Raw genomic sequence first — 21,393 nt, forward strand, 5'->3', positions numbered from 1 at the left:
ATACGTGGGCCTACAAATGTGGCATTACACCTACTTACATGGCACCACTTACGTAAGACTCGGTATACACACAATTTCCTCCTAAAGACTAGATAACACTTACAGCTAGTACACATTAGTAAATAAATAATTAGCAAATAAATAAGACTTATTCAAAATAAAAAGCTACAAATTCAACTCTACGTACGTGCATGATATTTGCATCACACTTCGTCAATCCGAGCCACAACTCACGACAAATAGGCATGGATATCGACTTGACCCAAGAAATTCGACCTTAATCGCCTGCGGACCTGCGGTCGAGTTTAAAACGCTCCATAAATTATTAAATTTCCTTCCGCGCTTGTGATTTCCCGCTTCGCTCAGAAACGGATAGGTGCACGGTGGTGCGTCCCATTGGCTAAGACAGACAGCCGCGGATCGCTACCCCAAATCTCCAATCCCGTCCGTCCAATCGAAGCGCCATCTACTCGCCATCCGAGCCGTCCGTTTTGCTCCGCAAGGGATCGCCAATCCACCATAAACCCCCCCGGATCCCGTCAACGCTAGACGCCAAGTAAAGCTCAGCTCAGCTCTTGCTCTTGCTCGTCGCTGCCAAAGAATTCTAACCCAGGAAGAGCGAAGAGAGGGAGATGGAGGCAACGAAGACGACGAAGCCGGCGGGCGGGAGGAAGGGCGCTTCCAAGAGGAAACCCGTCTCCAAGTCTGTCAAGGCCGGGCTCCAGTTCCCCGTGGGGAGAATCGCTCGCTTCCTCAAGAAGGGCCGATACGCCAAGAGGCTCGGCACCGGGGCTCCCATCTACCTCGCCGCAGTCCTTGAGTACCTCGCTGCTGAGGTCATTACTATTTTAAATCGTCTCCTCTTTGATATCCATGCTATATCTTCACTCGTTACATTTTCCCTCAATCTTTTCTGGTATTTTGAGCTGGCTTTCGGGCGTATAACAAATTTCTCTGTATTTGCTGCAAATCATTTCAAAAGATGATATTTTTCTCCATATCTAGCACTGCCTTTCAAGCAGATGTCTATGTTGTTGAATTTATGGGAAATGTTCTGATGGAAAAATGGATTTTTTTTTGCCACATTTTTCCCATCCCCTGTCTGTATTCGTCGGATTCTGACTCTGTTCTACTCGATTCGGTGGGAACAGGTGCTGGAGCTGGCGGGGAATGCGGCGAGGGACAACAAGAAGACGCGCATTATTCCGAGGCACGTGCTTTTGGCCGTGAGGAATGACGAGGAGCTCGGCAAGCTTCTCTCTGGTGTGATCATTGCTCATGGCGGCGTCCTCCCGAATATTCACCAGGTGCTGCTCCCCAAGAAGACCAGCAAGGCAGAGCCCGAACCCAAGTCTCCAAAGAAGGCATAGAAGCTTCTCCGCTGTCGGTAGTCAGCGGCGGTAGCGTATTTTTTGTTCCGTGGCTCTGGGTTTTTGGGATACCTACTACTGTATATATAGCGCAGCTCTGTTTCGGGGCACTGTAACAGTACACACTGGATGTTCTACTTTGAATGATCCTTGTAATGAAATGTCCTTTATCCTTGGTTTTCTCTTGCCATTACTCTCGTCGTAGCCGTTCAGCCTGTAGCATGTTCAAACGCGAAATATTGTTCAGTCCCTGGGACAAATCATAAGAGTAGCGAGGTTAGATAACCAGAGACACTCCACAACCTTCGATATATTACCATTATTGTCATGTCCCATGTTTTATTTCAAACAAGAACGACTAAAACAAAGAGCTTTGTTGACTCTAAAGATAACGCTAGAATAGCTCTGCTTTCAGGAAGAACATGAGATCGGGAGTGCAAATGGCTTGTTTATGAGTTGAGCACCAAGTCGAGGCTTCAGCCTGACCTGTTGCAATCAATCCCATCACCAAGCAAAGATTCCTTGGTAGTTTAATTTTAACTGGATGTGATATCAATTTCAGGTTCAATCACAGCAAACGGATCCGAGTAAAGGTCCACTAGTTGGGCTCGATTTGGTTGTGAAGGAGACCCACCTTCGACCTCGAAGAGTCAATCCACCAAGTCTATGACCCATGAGCCCATTTAAGAGCATCCGTGGCATATGAAACGACCACGTCAGTGATCTATCTTAACTTGTTAGCACCCGAGAGCACATCTTATCTCCACGAGATCTAGGGTTAAACCGCCCCGCGAGACCAAGGGCGCCCGCTGTCGGCACGTAGGAAGCTGGGCGCCAAAATTTCCCGCCAAATTTCCCCGTTCCCTTTCTCCCTAACAAAACCCGAACCAAATCAGGCAGCCATTCCGCAAACGCGAATAGAAGAAGATAGGAGAAGCGGCAGCGGAGAAGAAGAAGAGCCGATCGATTCCGATGGTACGTTCTTCTCTCTAATCCATTCCCTTTTCCGCTTTTTGAATCCGAAGTTGAGATCAGATCTTTCATTCTCTCTCTCGGTTGTCTTCAGTTTCTTTAATCTCGATCTTTCTTATCGTAGGATGATTCGGAGAACCCGTCGTCGACCCCTGGATCGCCGACTTCGGCGGGGTTCAGTACCGACCGGCTTCCCCCCAACACGAGCCGAACCACGGACTCCTCCGACGAGGACGAGGCCGCGGTCGACCCCCACGTCATCCCCGACGATGATGGCGACGATGGCGGTGATGACGACGAGGAAGGGGAGGATCTCTACAACGATAACTACATGGAGTGCGATTTCGTACCCTGAACCCTCTCCTTTTCCTATCTTTTCCCTGATTTCTTGAGAAAGATTTCGTTTTTAATGGGGATGATGGTTGGTGGGAGCAGCGATTACCGTCAGATGGACGAGCAGGACCAGTTCGAGTCCGTGGGGCTGGATGATTCCATGGAGGACGAGAGGGATCTGGACCAGATCATGGCTGATCGGAGGGCTGCCGAGATTGAGCTCGATGCCAGGGATACCCGCACTGGTGCTGCCGAGAGGAAGTTGCCTCGCCTGCTACATGACCAGGGTATTTAATAATATAATTTCCCTTACTGCCTGCGTTCCGCCTGCTAATTTGTTTTCCTCTAAACTATTTCTTGTAAAAACCCTAGCTAACTAGATGCATTTTTAGTCCTTCTTGTACCACAAAATGTTAATTTATCGTGACATTTGTACCGGGAATGTTAATTTGTTAACAGATTGTTGTTGCCCTTGCAATATGGTTTCTTGTTGGAATGCAGAATCAAATAATTTAAGAGTGGTTGTATGGTTATATGGATGTGAAGCCTTTCCAATGGAGGCAGCATAAAACAATAAACTGCTGATAAGAATTGGTGTTGTTTACCAGTAGATCGAAGAGAGATTGAAACTTTAAGAGGCAACCAATGCGCCCCGTGGATTCCTAGATTTCATCTGTGGCAGGCAATTGCTATCTAAGATCTTACTGTTAAAAGTGTGGTAGACATGCTGACTGCGACCAGAGTTTGATTGTTGAGCTTATATTACTTGTTGATATCTTAATGGTTTTGGTTCTGTTTTGCTTAAAATCAACAGCTGATCACTCAGACATTTTGTTTATATGCTAATTTAAACAGTCTTGGTGTTTACTTTTCTCATGGAATATGGTCTTCGCTTTTCTACAATTTGCTATGAGAGTGTGTATTTAATAGCCTGCATAAGCTGAAATAGTACCAACTAATGAGCCTATCACACCTCTCTGCAGTTGGTTTAATGTTTTGATTTTGATATCTCTATTAAAAGTTTATTCTGTGGTGTAGATTGTAATGCAATAGAGAACAATCTTTACTACAGTTAAGTTTGATAAAGTGATTCAAGAAAGACTGGCACTTAAAAATGACTATTGCATCTTGATATACTGTTTAACAAGACATCTGTTGATTATTGAACTTCAGGTTATGTCTTGCCTGGATAGGTCTTTGGAGCAAGGCATGGAGGCCTGCTTTCAGTCCAAGAGAAAGATGATTGCTTCTGTAATTTTGAACCTTTTCATCTGCAATGAGTCGACAAATAATAATGTTATTTCAAAAAAAAAAAGCTTGGAAAAGAGGAAAGTTTTCAGGCAAAAATTGAGAAAGGAAAGATTTTGAAAGAAAGAGTGAAAATAATTTAAGTTTAAAATATTATGCATAATTTTGGGCATCATACATTGTTTGGGTGGATAATTTTGGTGACTTTGCTTGAAACTTTATAAAAAACCATTTTGGAGCATGTAGAAAAATGCAATCTGAATCTTTAAGTTTTATCTTTCTTGCATGCTGCTATGATAAGCTCTTGAATTTTGTGAATATAATTGCCAGACATGTTTCCATATTTATGTAACTAATATGCCTTTCTTGACTGGTTTTTTTGAACAAATGTATCTTTCACTGCAGATACAGATGAAGATATCAACTACAGGCGTCCAAAAAGATTCAGAGCTGATTTCCGGCCACCAGTTGGGGCAAGAAGTGATGATGATGCTGATGGTGCCACACAAAGTTCCCCAGGAAGATCCCAGCGTGGACACTCAAGAGATGATGTTCCAATGACTGATCAAACAGATGATGACCCATATGAGGTATTATATTTTTCATATGCAGCAGTTAAACATAGGACTCCAGACATATGTACTGAAAAAAGATTTACCCATAATAGTGTTCTGACTTTGAAGAAGTCCAATATCAGATACACATAAATTCATGTGTATTATTCTTACATTAAAATTGATTGAACTGCCTTTGATAGGATGAGTATGACGATGAGGATGAGATGAATATGTATCGTGTCCAAGGAACTCTGAGGGAGTGGGTTACAAGAGATGAAGTGCGACGATTTATTGCCAAGAAATTCAAAGAGTTCCTGCTTACATATGTGAACCCTAAGAATGAGCAGGGAGATATTGAATATGTTCGATTGATCAATGAGATGGTCCTAGGTATTGATTTACTTGCTGTCCAGCATATATCTTGCAATCTGAAATAAATTAGACCGTCCTTGTGTAGTAGTTTAGGTTGTTTTTCCAGAAATTATATATCTAAATAGCTTCATTTATTTCCTTTTGATTTCTTCTGGTTAAACCTCTGTTGCAGCAAATAAATGTAGTTTGGAGATAGATTATAAGCAGTTCATCTACATTCATCCAAATATTGCTATATGGTTGGCTGATGCACCTCAGTCAGTGCTCGAGGTCATGGAGGAGGTTGCCAAGAATGTTGTTTTTGATATTCACAAGAATTACAAGAATATTCATCAAAAGATCTATGTGCGGGTAACTAACCTACCGGTTTATGATCAGATTCGTAATATCAGGTGATTTTTTTTTTGAGAAGTCTGAAATACTAATGGATTTTTTCTTTTCTTTAGAGGGTCGATAACATGCTAATGTCTTTACCATTTGGTGAACTGTAGGCAGATTCATCTAAACACAATGATTCGCATTGGAGGTGTTGTAACTCGACGATCTGGTGTTTTCCCTCAGTTGCAGCAGGTGAAGTATGACTGCAACAAATGTGGAACAATTCTTGGCCCTTTCTTCCAGAACTCTTATTCAGAAGTAAAAGTGGGATCCTGCCCAGAATGCCAATCAAAGGGACCATTTACTATCAATGTTGAACAGGTCAGTCTCATTTGCTTGAGAACTTCAAATGCCAATTCAGGTAGTCGGCATTTATTGCAACTCTCTCTCTCCATATATATATAATTGTATTCTTTGTGAAACATTTTCTTTTCGATTACCTAAGTTTGCATCATTACAGACAATTTACAGGAATTATCAGAAACTTAGCCTTCAGGAGAGTCCTGGAATTGTGCCTGCTGGTAGACTCCCAAGATACAAGGAAGTGATACTTTTGAATGATCTGATCGATTGTGCTCGCCCTGGAGAAGAAATTGTAATTCATTACTTGTACCTTATGTTTTAGTCCTTGAAATAGATTATTTATCCTGATCTATTCAAACTGTCCCATTGCAGGAGGTTACAGGCATATACACCAACAACTTTGACTTATCTCTGAATACGAAAAATGGGTTTCCTGTGTTTGCAACAGTGGTTGAAGCCAACTATGTCACCAAAAAACAGGACCTCTTCTCTGCGTATAAACTTACTGATGAGGACAAGGCAGAGATTGAGAGATTGGCCAGGGATCCAAGGATCGGAGAAAGGGTTTGATTTGAACTTTTCCTTTTGTTTTCCTTCTCGTTATCCTTTTCTGAGGAGTACCGTTGTGTTAAATGTCTGCAAATGAATCCACAGATTATCAAGTCTATTGCACCATCAATCTATGGCCATGAAGACATCAAGACAGCAATTGCACTTGCCATGTTTGGGGGGCAAGAGAAGAATGTGAAAGGGAAACATCGGTTAAGGGGAGATATAAATGTTCTCCTCCTTGGAGATCCAGGGACTGCTAAATCCCAATTCCTTAAGTAAGAGTAACTTGATTTGGTTTAGATTCTACTTTCATATACTGAAAAGGCATGCTGATGTGCTAACTTCTTGTTGCATAGGTACGTAGAAAAGACAGGACATAGAGCTGTTTATACAACAGGTAAAGGAGCTTCTGCAGTTGGGCTCACGGCAGCAGTACACAAGGACCCTGTGACAAGGGAGTGGACCCTTGAAGGAGGTGCTCTTGTCCTAGCTGACAGAGGAATTTGCCTGATAGATGAGTTTGACAAAATGAATGATCAGGATAGGTTGGAGAATGTTTTACTTGTAGGATTCTTTGCCAAATGTCCTTCAACCTTATTTCCACTGACTCAGGATATCATTTTCCTAATTGCAGGGTTAGTATTCATGAAGCCATGGAACAACAAAGCATCAGCATATCAAAGGCAGGAATTGTTACATCTCTCCAAGCACGTTGCAGTGTCATTGCTGCAGCAAATCCAATAGGAGGAAGGTATTAAGTAAAGATATGCACTTGAACAATTTTTATCTCTGTATGAATCTTTCTTTCGTAAGATAGAAATATGACAAATTTATATATCAGATATGACTCAGACTTTCTCCCAGAATGTGGAATTGATTGATCCTATGTGTATGACAAATTTGTATATCAGATATGACTCCTCAAAGACTTTCTCCCAAAATGTGGAATTGACTGATCCTATCTTATCACGATTTGATGTCCTCTGTGTTGTTAAGGTCTGTATTCCATCCCTTCTCCCTTTGCGTTGTTTAAATTACTGTGCATATTATGAGTTCTTATGTTATAATTTGTTATCTTAACGGATTTTGGTCTTGATTAATGAATAGCAATGTGCATGGGGAATCTTTATGTGCAGGATGTTGTTGATCCAGTCACAGATGAAATGCTTGCAAGATTTGTGGTGGATAGTCATGCCAGATCCCAACCAAAGGGGGTTAATCTAGAAGATCAGCCTGTGAGCAACTCCCAGGATGACTTACTGGCCTCTGCCAGACCAGCTGACCCAGAGGTGCCATATTTGATTGCTCTATACTTAAGTAAACAAAAGACATTTGAATTTGAGCAGACCTAACGAAGTTCTGTATGATTAGATACTTTCTCAAGACATGCTCAAGAAGTATATAACATTTGCCAAGCTAAATGTCTTTCCCAAATTACATGATGCTGATCTGGATAAGCTTACACATGTTTATGCCGAACTACGTCGAGAGTCATCTGTGAGAACTTAGACATTGCTTTTTTCATGGTGCCATTTAAAGGATTGTTAGATGCCTTAAAAACAGCAGATAGCATCTCTTTCATCCTAAACCTGTTGGCATTGAATGTTTGATGCAGCATGGACAAGGGGTTCCAATAGCAGTAAGGCATATTGAATCAATGATTCGGACGTCAGAGGCACATGCAAGAATGCATCTGAGAAGTTATGTGACACAAGAAGATGTGGACATGGCGATACGTGTCTTGCTTGATTCTTTTATATCGACCCAGAAATTTGGAGTCCAGAAAGCTCTCCAGAAGGTATGGCAAGTGCAATCTTCTGTTTCCTTTTTCAGTTCAAGACCAAAAGTCACTATCCAATATTTCTCCTTAAAAATGAAGTCACCTGTAAGCTTCCGGATCTTCTTTAGCCTTTATATCTACATTGTTCCCCCCAAGCATGTTTAAGTGGAGGTTGAATTCCTTCAATCCTAACTCTTCTTCGTACATGTTAATACCCCCCAGCACCTCCACTCTTTCCTTTTTCTTAAGGGCTATAAACCTGGTTAATTTGAAGCCATATTTTAGATTGAAATGAATGAGGTGCATTTTTTTATCCAAGACACTCTTCATTATTTGGTCATCTTGTTATTTCTATGTTGTTCTCCTTGTATAATTACCTTTCCCAGGTTTAATAGCTTGGTGGGCCAGTTTTGCCCAACTCTTGGATGGGAATATATTCACTAGATTTGAAGCACCCCACTGGTTTCTTTTTTTTTTTTTTTCTAGTAGTGATCACCTGGTTGGTTGTGGAGATCACATGTAAATGATCATCTCTTATCCTTGTTTTTAATTTTTTTGTTTATAAATTACTTGATTACCATTTAATATCCCTACTGGTTTCTGCTAAAAAAAAAGGAAAAAACCTACTGGTTTTTAAAAAAGTATGTCACCTCTTCTAAGTCTTCTACTGGCCAAGGTTTTTGTAGCTGTCCAAGGATCTTTGCATGCATGAATGTGAGTTATTGAATTCCTGGCAGTTATGCTGCTCAGATATGCTGGAATGATTTTGTCTACCAAAAAGAATATGTTGGAGCCACAATGCCTCCTGAAATTCTATCCCTTCAGCCATAATATATATATTTTTTTGATGACTTGAGACTGAGAAACCAACTGGTTCATCCATTCAACTAAACCGAACTCATTCTGCTATTCTGAGTTCTTTGTCTAATTTCTCCCCAGCAAGTCTAATGAGCTTCTTCTAGATAGGTTTGATTAAGCTGTTAATCTTGATGCTGGTCTTAGAAAGAAGATTATCATTAAGAGACAGCTAACATGTTTCTATGGTTGTTGCAGAGCTTCAAGAAGTACATGACATTCAAGAAGGATTATAATGAATTGCTCTTGCATCTTCTACGTGTTCTTGTAAAGGATGCATTGCATTTTGAAGAAATTGTATCGGGAACAACTAGCCATCTCACACATATTGAGGTGAAGGTGGAGGAGCTGCGGAGCAAGGTGAGACCAACGGAATAACCACTCTTCCATACAGTTTGTCTTGCAAGCTGATGAGAAGATTTTTTTTTTCTTCCGTCTTCTAAGTTGAATTTTGGTCTGGACAGGCCCAGGAGTATGAAATCTATGATTTGAAGCCATTCTTCTCCAGCACACATTTCAGAAATAGCAACTTCATTCTTGATGAAGGACGTGGGGTGATCAGACACCCACTTGCCAGATGAAGTGCAGTTAGCTTAATCATCTGAAACGAGAGTCACCAAATTTATATTTCCAGAGTTTTCAAGAGGATTAGATATTTAGCTATCTGTAGAGGTTATTTAGTCTGAGCAGCCAGCTAAAACATCCTGTAAAAAAATTAAGATGCCTTATGCTACTTGTCTAATGCCATTTCTGTTTCGAGCTCAGGCTTTATTTTGTTTCCATTTGACTGAAAGTAATATTTTTGTCATCATAGTACTTCGGTTCTAGATAGGATTCTTAATTCTTGTTGAAGTGTGGACAAGCTATTAAGAAGTTTCTGGTTTATGATAATCTATGATATTTCAGAACCTGGAAAAATAGTTGCTACAATTGATATTATATTGTTCAAGGATCCCAATCTCTACTTAAAATTGCTTCCTCGCTTGGTTGTTAAAGGTACTCCAGCATTATGGTTGTACCATGCGTTACTTTTGAGCCCAAGGCGCTAACACCTGTTGTCCCTGTATGTCCTGCTAACAATGTACGGTATCCAAGTACTTTCTTATATTCTATTGCAGTTAAAGAGCTGATACTCTTGTTAGTAAGCAGGGGAATCTGATGCACGTTGTCTGTAAAAGCTGGGCATCTTATTATGCTGTAAAGAAAGGATGCAAGTTAAATATACGCCTTGCACTTCCTTAGGAGCTAAGCTATGGACTGCTGGACGCGATCCAGGTAGCCTCACAGATGTCTGTTGCTATGATTTTTGACTGTCAAAAACTTTTTATTGCTTTCAAATAAATATATATTTTTGTTTGATGGGATCCTCATAAATATAGATAAACAATATTTTCAGATCCTGACTAGGAAAGTGCATCTGTTTCTATCCCATGCTAGTTTTTTTTTTTTTATGTAATTCTATCCCATTCTAGTTATAATGCAACACATTTTACCCACATATATCAGAGTCTAAGAATTTAGGATTATCAGTATCCGAATGCTCCTGATAACTCGTAAGGAAACATTGTCTTCCATTTCTACGTTTCTAGAAAGATAGGTACACAGCTTTAAGGACCATGCATTCCTCCAAAATAAATGCTACATGGCCATTCTCTCTTTTTTTTTTTTGACGATTACATGGAAGCAGGCGTTTTTTTCTACGTGAAACAGCAAGAGTTCTACGACTAAACATAGCTCCAGCGGAGGAGTGCTTAAAAGCTGAGACATCCTAGAGATTAACCACCAAGCGAGCTGATTATACCCTCCTGGCCCCACAGTTTCCTTCCTTTGTTCAGTCTCTGGGTCAGATCTCTAAGGCCTACTTGGAGAAACAAAAGGACTCTTTTACCTTCCTTCTCCTACGCGCTCCTTTCCAACATCTCTTGATACCTCTTGAAGGACTCCAGCTTCTGCATCCTCATCTGCCTATGGAACCTCTTTATGAAGACGTCAGCTACATGGTCGATCTCGTCCTCGAGGCTGAATTCCTTACCATCGTCCTTGGAGTTCCTAACCAGATCGATTACCGATCCAGCGGCGTCACCGAGTCCATCATCATCGTCGTCCTCGTCTTCAAATAGCGAGTGTGTGAGGTCCGGGTAAAAATCGTCATCTTCACAGTCGACCGACTCGGTGCGTGTGGAGCTTGGCAGGGCCTCGTTCTGTTCTGCAATATAAAGCACTATTGCCTTGCTGCAGTCCTCAGGGTTGCTGCTGAGACTTTCACCACCTTTCTCCTGTCCCCTAAGTGCATGGATCTTGTGGTTGATTGCACTCATTAAGAGTTTCTTGTGCCGAAGGAGCCCAAAGACAAGGAGCCGGCTTTTCATAGCACTGGTTTTGCTCTTCACCGCCAATGACTTGGCCTTCACCATGGAGACAATAACAGAGATCACCTGCTTCAGGAAGGTGGAAGCCTTGTTCTTCATCCTTGCAGCACCGAGGTTGGAGAAGATGCACAGAGGAAGAGAGAGACGAAGGAATAAGTAATGCCAACCAGAAGTTCAGAATTCAAGTGTTCAGGCAAGAAATTTGCGGATTGGAGAGGGCAGAGAGATGGCAAAGTTATGGATGAAGAAAAGAGGCTCTAATAGTAGCGGTGGTATTTATAGGAGGACAAGAAAGCGAGTTGCTGAATTTATGCAGAAAGGAGAGGATATCTTTGTATTGCTGACCAAATGTAGCTAGCGACAGTGATAGTGGTTTGCTCGTTTAGTGTGAAATAGGAAGAGAGATGGTTTTGGCATGCAAGGCGAAAGAGGGGTGATGACAGGTTAATGCAAACCAGAGAGATACGAGAGGAGGTGGTTGTTTTGGCATGGAGGTTGTCCCGCGGGGATTGATGGATATTTATAGAGAGTGGGAATGAAGGTGGTGTGCAACTTCAGCTCATGTGAGTGATGAGTAGACTAAAGCAGGAGTTAATAGGGCTCGAAAGCTTGGGGTGGGCACGAAGAAAACTTTAGCAAAAAGCAAGAAGAAAAGATGGAGAGTGCACAGCCATGACATGAGAAGGAAACCAAGCAGATGAAGCAGTCACGATGACACTTGTCGACATATGATGGGTTAGAGACCTGGTTTGGGTGGTGTTAGGGACTGAGCTTAAGGTTTGGCTCGGGACATCCCTCGCGGGACAGCTGTGCCTAGGCTCCCTTTTGAATTATTTTGACCGTTGGGAAAGAGGCTTCCTCAAGAGCCGGTGTGAAAAAGTTCAGGTCGTCTCTTTTGATGGAAATATCTCATGGAAATTAATATAAACCTTTGGTAGCTTCCAGGTCTTTTCCACTGCTGTGCCAGTTTGCTCTGTTTCTTCTAAACTCACTTACTGAAGTTTTTATTTAAGAAAACGTCGCCTATAACCCTTACGTTGGAGACCTTTCTTCTACACTGAGATGGTCTACATGTTTATCCCAAGTCACCCAAGTGGTATTTGAAAGCACGGCAAGTCCATCAGTAGACGAATGAAGCTTCTGTGTCATAATTTCTAGTTAGGGGTGGCAAAAATAGACCTAACCCAAAATCCGGTGATATCTGATCCTGATTGGTATTGGTTTGGGTCAAGAATTTTTTTAGGTAGCATCAACTATAGGTCGGATCTTCTAATCTGAACCTAAATGAGACAAGCATGGTTCGAAGTATTAACCCGACTCCGGTTACGAGGATAGATTTGAGGTTTCTCGACCCACCTTGGGTTCTTGAAGTGTTTCTAAGGCTAGTGCTCTTATTATAACATCATCATAATATGCATGATATAAAATATTCCTCTAAAAAGAGGGCAATATAAAAGAAACTATCTTGAGCTTTCTCTCCTTTAAGTTCTTAAGAATTAATATATTATAAAGATATTCTTTTACATGTTCTTGTGTGCATTGCATTTTGTTTGAGGATTTCGGAGGAGAAAAGAAATAAGGATTAGTATCTCCTTCCAATGGTTGGAATATTTCATGTTATCTACATAGCTTACATATTTTATCTTGCGATACATCCCTCCATATGTACGAATTGCTACTTTATTTTATGGATATAACATAGCTCAGATGACTCTGTGATTTCTAATTACACAGCACGGGCATGGATATCAGCCCATTTCCCCTTTCTTTGTACAAATTGTAGACGTGGAAAACCAGGAGGGTATTAAATAACGGTTCACGAAGAAGAAAGGGGCTTAGTGCATAATTGTTGCTTGCACTCATCAAGCTCGCTTATAAGATAATAGCATTGCATCACTGTAGAGAATTCCACTGCTAAAACTCGATATCACATTGTTCGACAAACTCACAGTAAAGGATCGTCAACAAGGGTGCGTTGTAGATTCTTATCCAAGACTTGTATCATTTGATGATGCCATGTGAATCGCTAGAAATACATGAAGTGCATGGCTAACTCAATAATAATAATAATAATAATAAATGAACCATCCTAGTGCTTAGTTCATCTAATAGATGAGGTTTTTTTTGAAAGGTTTTGATTAAAATGTCGGCCCAACTGTGGGTCTTGGGCCTACGAGGGCTTGTTAGGCTTGATAGGGGCAAATATGTAATATACACACCAGGGCTTTGAAGGCCCAATAGGCGATTTCTCGCTCCAATCTCAAAGTCCAAAATTATTTATTTTGCCTCCATCAACCATTTCGCCACAAACTTTACCGTCACATTTTCAGCCTCAAATTTAGTGATTGCATTCTTCCATTAGATAGCAGATTTAGCTAGGATTACATTCTTCTACCATCCTTTTTGGTGATTGTTAATAGTGAGAAGACCTAAACAAAATAGGTTTATTGGCAAATAGATTCTTGTTTCTTTTCTTTTTCTTGGTGCGGACAAGGTGAGGGGAAAAACTCTGAAAGACTAAGGTTATTGTATGTTGATATTCTTAGGTTTATCCAAAAGAGCTATGGATTGCACTTTTTTTTCTATAAGAAGATGAATTCTACTTTCCTCATGCATGAGTTATGGACATAAAGGGAAAAGAAAGCAACATGAACCTCCGAACTTTAGAGTGCTCCAACAAAAAATATCGTCAGAGCCAACGTGGCACCCACCTGCCGGCCAGGACCTCAAAATCGAAAAATTATATCATGCACCACGTGTACCAATGTATATATCTGTGCATCATGCAAATTATGTTATCTTATTTTTATAGGCTAATCACTGAGATGAGCATATGAATGAAACTATATGATTGGCATGGTGCATGCGGTGCAGGATATAATTTTTTCTCAGAATCGTGGACTTTGGATCTGTTGAGCCCAATCTTTGTTAACCATCACGCTTGGCAACTCAAACCCGGCCATGTCTGAAGCCCTTAATTTTCTCTGCACGCGTGGAGCACGCTCCCATCTAAAGGGTGATTTTGCGTATAAAAGAGCTTTGCAGATTCTTGTCCTTTTCCACCCACTTAAAAAGGAGTTAATTTGGGGAACTCAAACGTGAGAAATAATGGCTGTGGCTTTAGCTTATAGTAGTAGGTCAATTGCGGAAGCCAGCTTGCTCCTAAAAAGGAGAAAGGTCGAGAGAGAGAGCAAGTTCGGAGTAGCGGAAAGGTGGCTGCTGGCAAAGTGAAATGTGGCCAATCCAGGGGTGTTGTTGCAAAGCAGTTCCATGAAACATATTTTGTTTGGCAAAAAAGAAGAGATTGCTTGGAAAATGGAAAAAAGTTTGAACACCATAGAAAATATCTTGCGAGTTGCTCCAATGATGCATATCTTTTCTTCTCTTTGGCTTTAGGAAAAGATCAGATGCTGGCACATGTGGCGAACGTGGCTATAATATTTGTAAAAATAGGTATCTCGGACAAGAGGATTAAATAGATGTAATAGTTTAGGAAGCAATCAGATGGGTTTTTTTTTTTTACAAAATTCACTAACGATTAGGATTTTTTTTTTCTATTTGTACGTGGACCTATTGTGAAGATCCGTGCAGACGTGTATTTCGTCTCACATCGGTTATTTGCTGAGTTGGTCTTGAGTACTTATACAGAATCAAAGAATCTAAATAATACTTTCGGGTTAGTTTTTTTTGAGTGAGGTCTTGGGTTGTTACACCCATCTCCTACGAACGCTTCACCAAAGCAAAGTATAAGGATTTGTTGACATGCATGCAGATTTTAGGGTAATAATACCGATGCCTATCAATTTCTCAAAATGATTCAAATGTCTATCAAAATAGGAGGGAAATCAAGAGGAGGGAAAAGTTAGGACGCCAGTTTTTATATAATTATTATTTTCTTTTTCATTTCTATGGGAGAAGGGACCATCTTTGTTTGAACTTGATGTGTCTTTCTAACTCTTGTTGGCCATTTGGTTTACAGTCCTACACAAGATAACGCAAGGTCTTCAATAACAAGTTAGAAAACCAGCCTTTTGTTCTCTTGGTTCAGTTTGGATAGTTGTGAGCTTCTTTAGATAATTAGTGGGGAATTGCTTTCTCTATGCACGCACCACCCTTTTTCTTTCTTGCATGTTTTAGGTACAGAGAATCTTTCTTTTTTCTAATGGCCTCGGCGATCAAAAAATAAAGCGACAAAGGTGAGGGTACCAGATAGCAGACCACGCCCATATTTTTCTGGTTGTTGGTGGCAAAGCTTCAAAGATCTTTAGATCAATTTATTATTTGCGGCGTTGGTACTTCGGGTTTGAATGAGACAGCAACAAAATTTTCTTTTCATATATAGTTTTTTAAGTATATTGTGCTGCAAGAGAGCTAGCTTATCTATCATGCCAACCATTTGCATGTAAAGAAAAGAAGAGAAAAAATCATCTACGTGGTGATCTACTTCTGGTTTTAGTTTTTGATTGTCTTTTTACATGCGTCTTATGCATCGAGGTAGCAATTATATGTCAAAAAAGTGAATGAACCCTAACAATAATCCATCACGAAAATTTTCCATTTTTCTTGATGGACTTTATCCCAAACTCTGTGCCCTCTAAATATCTAATGAAGATGCATGATGTTTGGTCCTAGCTTTCTCATATCACCATTGACAATTAGTCCATCATGAATTTTTTGTTTGTTTGTTTTGCTCATGAAGCTTATTTGAAACTCTTTGGACTCTCAATAAAATGATATTTGGCTCCGGAATTTGTGTGCCTTACTTTACCAACAGGCCACTAATTAGCTCGTTCGATTTTTAGTATCCCGTTCTCATTAAAGCATTTGTTAGTTGACTAGGAATTATATATATATTATAACAAATTTTTAGGCACGTTGTAACTTGGAAAATATTGCAATTAAAAAAGTTAAAAGTTAAGAAGTAGCACATGGAAAGAATTTAAGGAATTGATTTAGAAAAAAAATAACCCTTCTGTATCGAAATCTCTGGTTTCTGTTACAAATCAGGACCTCGCTCAAAAAGGCTAGTTAGAAGGTATTTTTTGAGTTCTCTAGTTCTGTGTAAGTACCCATGATCTTCTCGGCCAATAACTAATATAGGACTAAACGCACACATGCGCAGATCCTCACATACTCCTCTATTTAAGTTCTGACATCCTCGTCAGACTAAGAGTTCAAATTCATTCAAATCTAATTACAAGCATCACGATTGGCCTGTGGCCAGGTCCGCTCTGATACCATATTTAGGACCTTACCCAAAAAAAACTAACTAGAATATATTTTTTAATTTTTAATAAGTATCAATTTTTTTTTTTGGACCAACAACCCAAATATCCTTCCGGTCCCACGGCTGCCTTTCATTAGTTGCCCTGAACTTCCCAGCTACGAGTCAAAGTTCAGACTAACATTATATCATATATATAATGTTCTCATCAGACACCAGCTCTCCTCTCCTCTATTGACACGCAGATAGCAGTTTCTAACATATAATGATCTCACAGTAGAAGGAAGGAGAAGGCATAAAAAAGAACAAAATAAAAAAAAAAAAGTGGTGCCGTGCATTGTCCCCACCATCACCTTCCCTTCACCCCCCCAAGTCAGCCTCTTCATTCCTATCAGAAATATCGTTGTTCTGCTCCTTTACTTTCCCCATTCTCTCTTCAGCTATAAATAGACCCCCACCTCTCCAATCTCTCAATCCCAAGAGTGTGCGGCTCTCTCTTCCCTTTCTTCGAGGTTTGGTAGCACAAACCATTACCAAACTCGCAGAAAATTATAACCCATCAGCCATTAATTCATCTCCATTTCTATCGCCTGTAAACTCTTAACATGGAGCTCCAGTCTCCTGTGGCCGCTAAGAACCTATGGAACTTCCTGAGGTTGGCCATTATCATGATGAGGAAGGGCCTCATAGCTAAGAGGAAGCTCATCATGGACATGAAGCTCGTCATGGAGAGGGGAAAGGTCCTAGGGAAATCCTTGGGGAACCTTATGTTTCACCACCAGCCAAGGAGTCCATTGCCACAAGGCCCCAACTTTAGCATGCATGCGTACGAGTTCTCATGCACTAATACCCCCAACCCGATCTTGTATGGCATGAGCTGGAAGCGCAGACACAATCTTTTCTCTTGCATCCATGCCAATGTTGTCGAGGAACCTGACGAGATGCCAGGGCCTGTCGCCGTGCTCCCCATGATCGAGCGCTCGCCGCAATGGGCCTACAGTCCGAGCGTTCTAGCCATCGGCGAGCAGCGCAGCCAAATGCCGTCGCCCTTCTCGGTTCGGGTCTCAAATTATTCATCAGAGGATGAGGGTGATGGGTTCGGACGGGAGGTGGACGACAAGGCCGAGGAGTTCATCAAGAGGTTCTACGAGCAATTGAGGTCTCAAAGCCGCATCGCTATGCTGCAGTATGAAGAGAAGTAGATTGCTTCACGAACTTAAAGTCAAGAAATACAAACGTTTTACGTGCATGCGTGAAAACATTAGCATACTTAAGATCTATGAATTTCTCTTTTATCTTCAATTTATTCGCTTATTTCAATTTCATGGAAGAGATTTCTCAATGTGTTTATCATTAAATAAAGTATCAGTTTTGTTTTAGGTATCGGAAGCATTGAATGGTAAATACGTTTCTTGTTTCAGGGTTTGCTTTTGCCTTTTGCCTTCTTCTTTTCTTTTCTTTTAAACCTTTGCCTTTTGCTTTAGTTTGTGGACCGTTGTTTCTCTTCACGTTGGAAATACTATGTCGGGGTTCGGATTACCTTGTTTCGCACGAAGGGGTGTGCAAGGAAAAATAGAGAAGCTCCCTTAGTGCTGCTTATTATTGTTTGACATATTTTACATCAAAAATTATTTGATATTATTTGCGATGTCTCAATATTTTGACTTGCCGGATGTTTCCATTAGAAATGTTTCCCTTGAGAAATATTGGATGTTTGATGATTCATATGATAGCAGTTTAGGTATTAGTCTCCCAATACCTAAACACTAGTTACCATCCAACATAGACTGAGCTATGACTTAAAAAAGAATTACTTAGACTAGGGCGAGTGATTGCTCGAGCCTAGAGTTGATCAACGATCGGACCTCAGATCTAAACTATATATTCATTTTCAGTTAAGCTTTGGGCTTGGCCTATTTAAAATTTGATATTTTTGATGCCCAACCGCAGCCCATAATCAGCTCTACCTGAGGCTCAGGTTAAGGTTTAATGATAGCAAATATAGGCCGATTATGAGTATAGTTTGTCGCAAAGGGTCAGCGGTGAGTGAGTGAGCTAATCGTGTCTTGTGCTAAAGAATGAAGGCCTGGAAGCAGGATGTGAAAGGCGAAAGTGGTTGCTGAAAGATTGAAGTGTAATAAGTGGAGACGTGGATAACACCTCCTATGGCAACCATAGGAAGAAGATGGACAAAGTAGAAGTTGGCAGTAGGGATATGCGTTAGCACTAAAAAGAGACTACCATCAAGAAGTTAACAAGAATATTTATGAGTATCAAAACATAATCTTGAGAACAAGCCCTTCAGTCACTTATCCAATCAATTATAAGTTTATCTTCTAATTTATATTTAGCATTTTCATCCTTACTCCGTATTTTGCAGCTCATAGATCTTAAACACCACCCTCTTTTCTGAGAAAGTGATATTCTAGTATTGAAAGCCTTAGAAGGTCAAAACAATAAGGTCCAACATCATCTATCTTTTTTTTTATTATTATTTTGGGATCAATGCATGGCATGCTCACACATCCATCTAGCTAAGCTCGATGGCTTGCTCTCCTTCTCCCGAGAAGGGAGAAAATAGCACCAATAGGGATACTTTGTGAATCATCAGCGACAAGGATGAGAGCGCTATACCTTGTTAATAAAAGAAATTGGATACATAAAATAAGCATGGCTGAATCCCCTTTAATAGTTCAACCCATGGTACGTGGTCCTGGCAGGTGATCATTTTATTGTATAGTGGACTAAAAGTAGGGCAATTGTTGCTTAATTTTTTGAGGAAAGTTTAAAGTGCTAGTGCTAGCTTAAGTCTAGTTTTTGGCTGGTGTTGGCCGACCTTAGTGGCTAGTATGAAGAAAGTGGATGACAAACCGGCTGCTGTGGATGGCATACCAGCATCTTATACAACTTATAGCTTTCTGATGTAGCATTGTAGTATAAAGCCAATTTTTTCATCAACCTAAATATGAGCTTATAGCTTTCTGATGTAGCATTGTAGTATAAAGCCAATTTTTTCATCAACCTAAATATGAGATTTTCAAGAAAATTCGAGATGGCTATGGCTAATGACGTCTAGGGGCTGAGCAACACTTTCAACCATCATAAAGCTTCCAATGATGCCATCTAATCAATACACAACAGGCCCAGTCAAAACCCTTATTATCCAGTCTCCGATAGTTCGAATCCTAGTTGGTAAAAAATTCAATCAGTTAGTTCGCTACCGAGCCAAAAACTCAAGCAAAGCTCCACTAAACTAATATCACCGTCGCATCTTAATTAAGTTCGAACCAAATTTTAGATAGGCATGAATAGGAAATTGATTAGAGAATAAAGCCCCAACTTTTTGGGCTCAATCACATACAATGGCTGAGTTTTATTTTGTTAATAGAAAACACATTACAAAAATTATGCATATTGAACACAAAAGATGAATTAGGGCAAGAATAGGGTGTAAAAAGACTAAAAAGGTGTCACTAATGATGAATTACCCACGTTATTTATCCATGTCACATGCACCTTCTTAAACAACCATGGGTACAACATGGACGACAATGATCAGATGCCGCAAAAAAAAAAAAAAAAAAAAAAAAAAAAAAAAAAAAAAAAAAAAAAAAAAAAAAAAAAAGGAGAAAAGACATGCCATCGAATCATAATTTTTTTCTCTCGACATGATGATAATTTATTTCTCCACGTGATCATAAAGTTAGAACAATTCTATTACACCAATGGAAAACCATGCCTCAACGGTCCTGATCAATCACCCACTATCAAGACGAACCACGTTTGCCACGGCTGGCTGTGAATCATTGGGGCAAATTACTGTAGATATCATTCATCATGCGTTTCTCTTTGCGATTTGGTCTATCACAAATATTCACAATGCGCTTTGATGGGCGTGCATGGCCACGTGGTGCAAGCAGGGGCCACACGATTGCTCATCCTTCGCGACGAAGTTTCTTGTGTCCCTCAGTGGCACCGGTACGTCTCCTGACGGTGACCCTCCATCAGATAACCGTACGGTTCCTGCGGTGGATAATAGGCCACGTGTACTGGTACTGGAGATACCGGAGGATAATAACCGCCGACGGAGGCCGCTGGATATGCAGTCGCCGGATACGGCCTCGGATAATACCCCTGATCCTCCGGCGGCGGCGGGTAATAGATCGCGGGATCCAGCGGCGGGTAATGGATCGCGGTATCCGGCGCCGGGTAATGGATCGCGGTATCCGGCGCCGGGTAATGGATCGCGGGATTCGGCGCCGGGGGGTATCCAACGAGTGCCGGAGCCGGCGGAGGAGGGTAATAGCCGCTAGTCGACGCCGACGGCCGGCAATACTCCATCTTAGGAGGAGAATTGCCGGCAGCAGACGCCGGCGGAGGAGGGTAGTAGCCGCTAATCGACGCCGACGGCCGGCAATACTCCATCTTAGGAGGAGAATTACCGGCAGCCGACGGCGGGCAATACTCCATCTTAGGAGGAGAATTGCCGGCAGCAGACGCCGGCGGCGGGTTATGAATTCTCCCCTCGCCGCCGTTCATCTTGTACAAGAAGCTGAGGACGCCGTTGGGCTTCCTGTCGGAGGTCTGGACGAGGTAGCTGGCGGAGCGGAAGGCTCCGGCGGGGTCCTCCGGGGAGAGATCGGCGACGGGAACCCGGACGCGGCCGATAAGCCGGTCTCCAAAGAAACCCTGAGCCATGATATCGAATTGGAGGACGAGGCCCTGGTCCTGGGACTCGAGAACGATCCGGATCGGGTGGTCCCACTCCGGGTTCTCGCCGCCGGTCCGGTCGGCCGGCGTGCGCTGCTTCTTCTGCTTCTGGTCCTGCAGGCCGCCGCCGGCCAGGGACACGGTCACATAGAGGGAGGACTTGAGAAAGACGAAGGATTTGATGCCCTTGCCGGAGATCGTCGTCAGATCGATCGAACGCCGCTCCATCGATTCCGATTGCTTCCTCTCTCTCTGTCCTTTTTTTGTATTACTATTTTTCGCTCTTTTTTCTTTTATAATTTAAAACTTCACCAAGGCGAGGCTTGTTGGGTCTTTCATATATAAAGGAAATTTTGGGTTAGATATATTT

At 41.3% G+C, this 21,393-nt stretch overlaps 5 protein-coding genes across 5 annotated transcripts; 3 read left to right on the forward strand and 2 right to left on the reverse strand.

Moving 5' to 3' along the window:
- Positions 1-538: 538 nt before the first annotated feature.
- LOC103713266 (histone H2A.1-like) lies at positions 539-1,560 on the forward strand. Its single transcript, XM_008800133.6, has 2 exons — positions 539-836; positions 1,152-1,560. Exons 1-2 carry the CDS (start codon positions 633-635, stop codon positions 1,368-1,370), a joined length of 423 nt encoding a protein of 140 aa, XP_008798355.4. The 5' UTR covers positions 539-632; the 3' UTR covers positions 1,371-1,560.
- A 596-nt stretch (positions 1,561-2,156) lies between these two features.
- MCM2 (minichromosome maintenance (MCM2/3/5) family protein) lies at positions 2,157-9,638 on the forward strand. The gene is made up of 18 exons (XM_008800137.6): positions 2,157-2,345; positions 2,467-2,678; positions 2,778-2,962; positions 4,329-4,513; positions 4,681-4,870; positions 5,025-5,244; positions 5,344-5,551; positions 5,691-5,825; positions 5,906-6,097; positions 6,188-6,360; positions 6,442-6,630; positions 6,720-6,836; positions 6,997-7,081; positions 7,222-7,374; positions 7,457-7,582; positions 7,701-7,883; positions 8,919-9,080; positions 9,185-9,638. The coding sequence occupies exons 1-18, from the start codon at positions 2,343-2,345 to the stop codon at positions 9,299-9,301; spliced, it is 2,835 nt and encodes a 944-aa protein (XP_008798359.1). The 5' UTR covers positions 2,157-2,342; the 3' UTR covers positions 9,302-9,638.
- Positions 9,639-10,484: 846 nt separating this feature from the next.
- Positions 10,485-11,320, reverse strand: LOC103713268 (uncharacterized). The gene has a single exon (XM_008800136.6). The coding sequence runs from the start codon at positions 11,186-11,188 to the stop codon at positions 10,619-10,621; it is 570 nt and encodes a 189-aa protein (XP_008798358.1). The 5' UTR covers positions 11,189-11,320; the 3' UTR covers positions 10,485-10,618.
- Positions 11,321-16,788: 5,468 nt separating this feature from the next.
- On the forward strand, positions 16,789-17,641 carry LOC103713298 (uncharacterized). Its single transcript, XM_008800175.4, has one exon. It carries the CDS (start codon positions 16,919-16,921, stop codon positions 17,513-17,515), a length of 597 nt encoding a protein of 198 aa, XP_008798397.4. The 5' UTR covers positions 16,789-16,918; the 3' UTR covers positions 17,516-17,641.
- Positions 17,642-19,884: 2,243 nt separating this feature from the next.
- On the reverse strand, positions 19,885-21,384 carry LOC103713267 (uncharacterized). The gene has a single exon (XM_008800135.5). It carries the CDS (start codon positions 21,249-21,251, stop codon positions 20,280-20,282), a length of 972 nt encoding a protein of 323 aa, XP_008798357.4. The 5' UTR covers positions 21,252-21,384; the 3' UTR covers positions 19,885-20,279.
- Between the last annotated feature and the right edge of the window lie 9 nt (positions 21,385-21,393).

The sequence above is a fragment of the Phoenix dactylifera genome, chromosome 4, assembly GCF_051530095.1.
Source record: "Phoenix dactylifera cultivar Ajwa chromosome 4, Ajwa_hap1_PhDact_Kaust_v1.1, whole genome shotgun sequence".
Classification (NCBI taxonomy): Eukaryota; Viridiplantae; Streptophyta; class Magnoliopsida; order Arecales; family Arecaceae; genus Phoenix; species Phoenix dactylifera.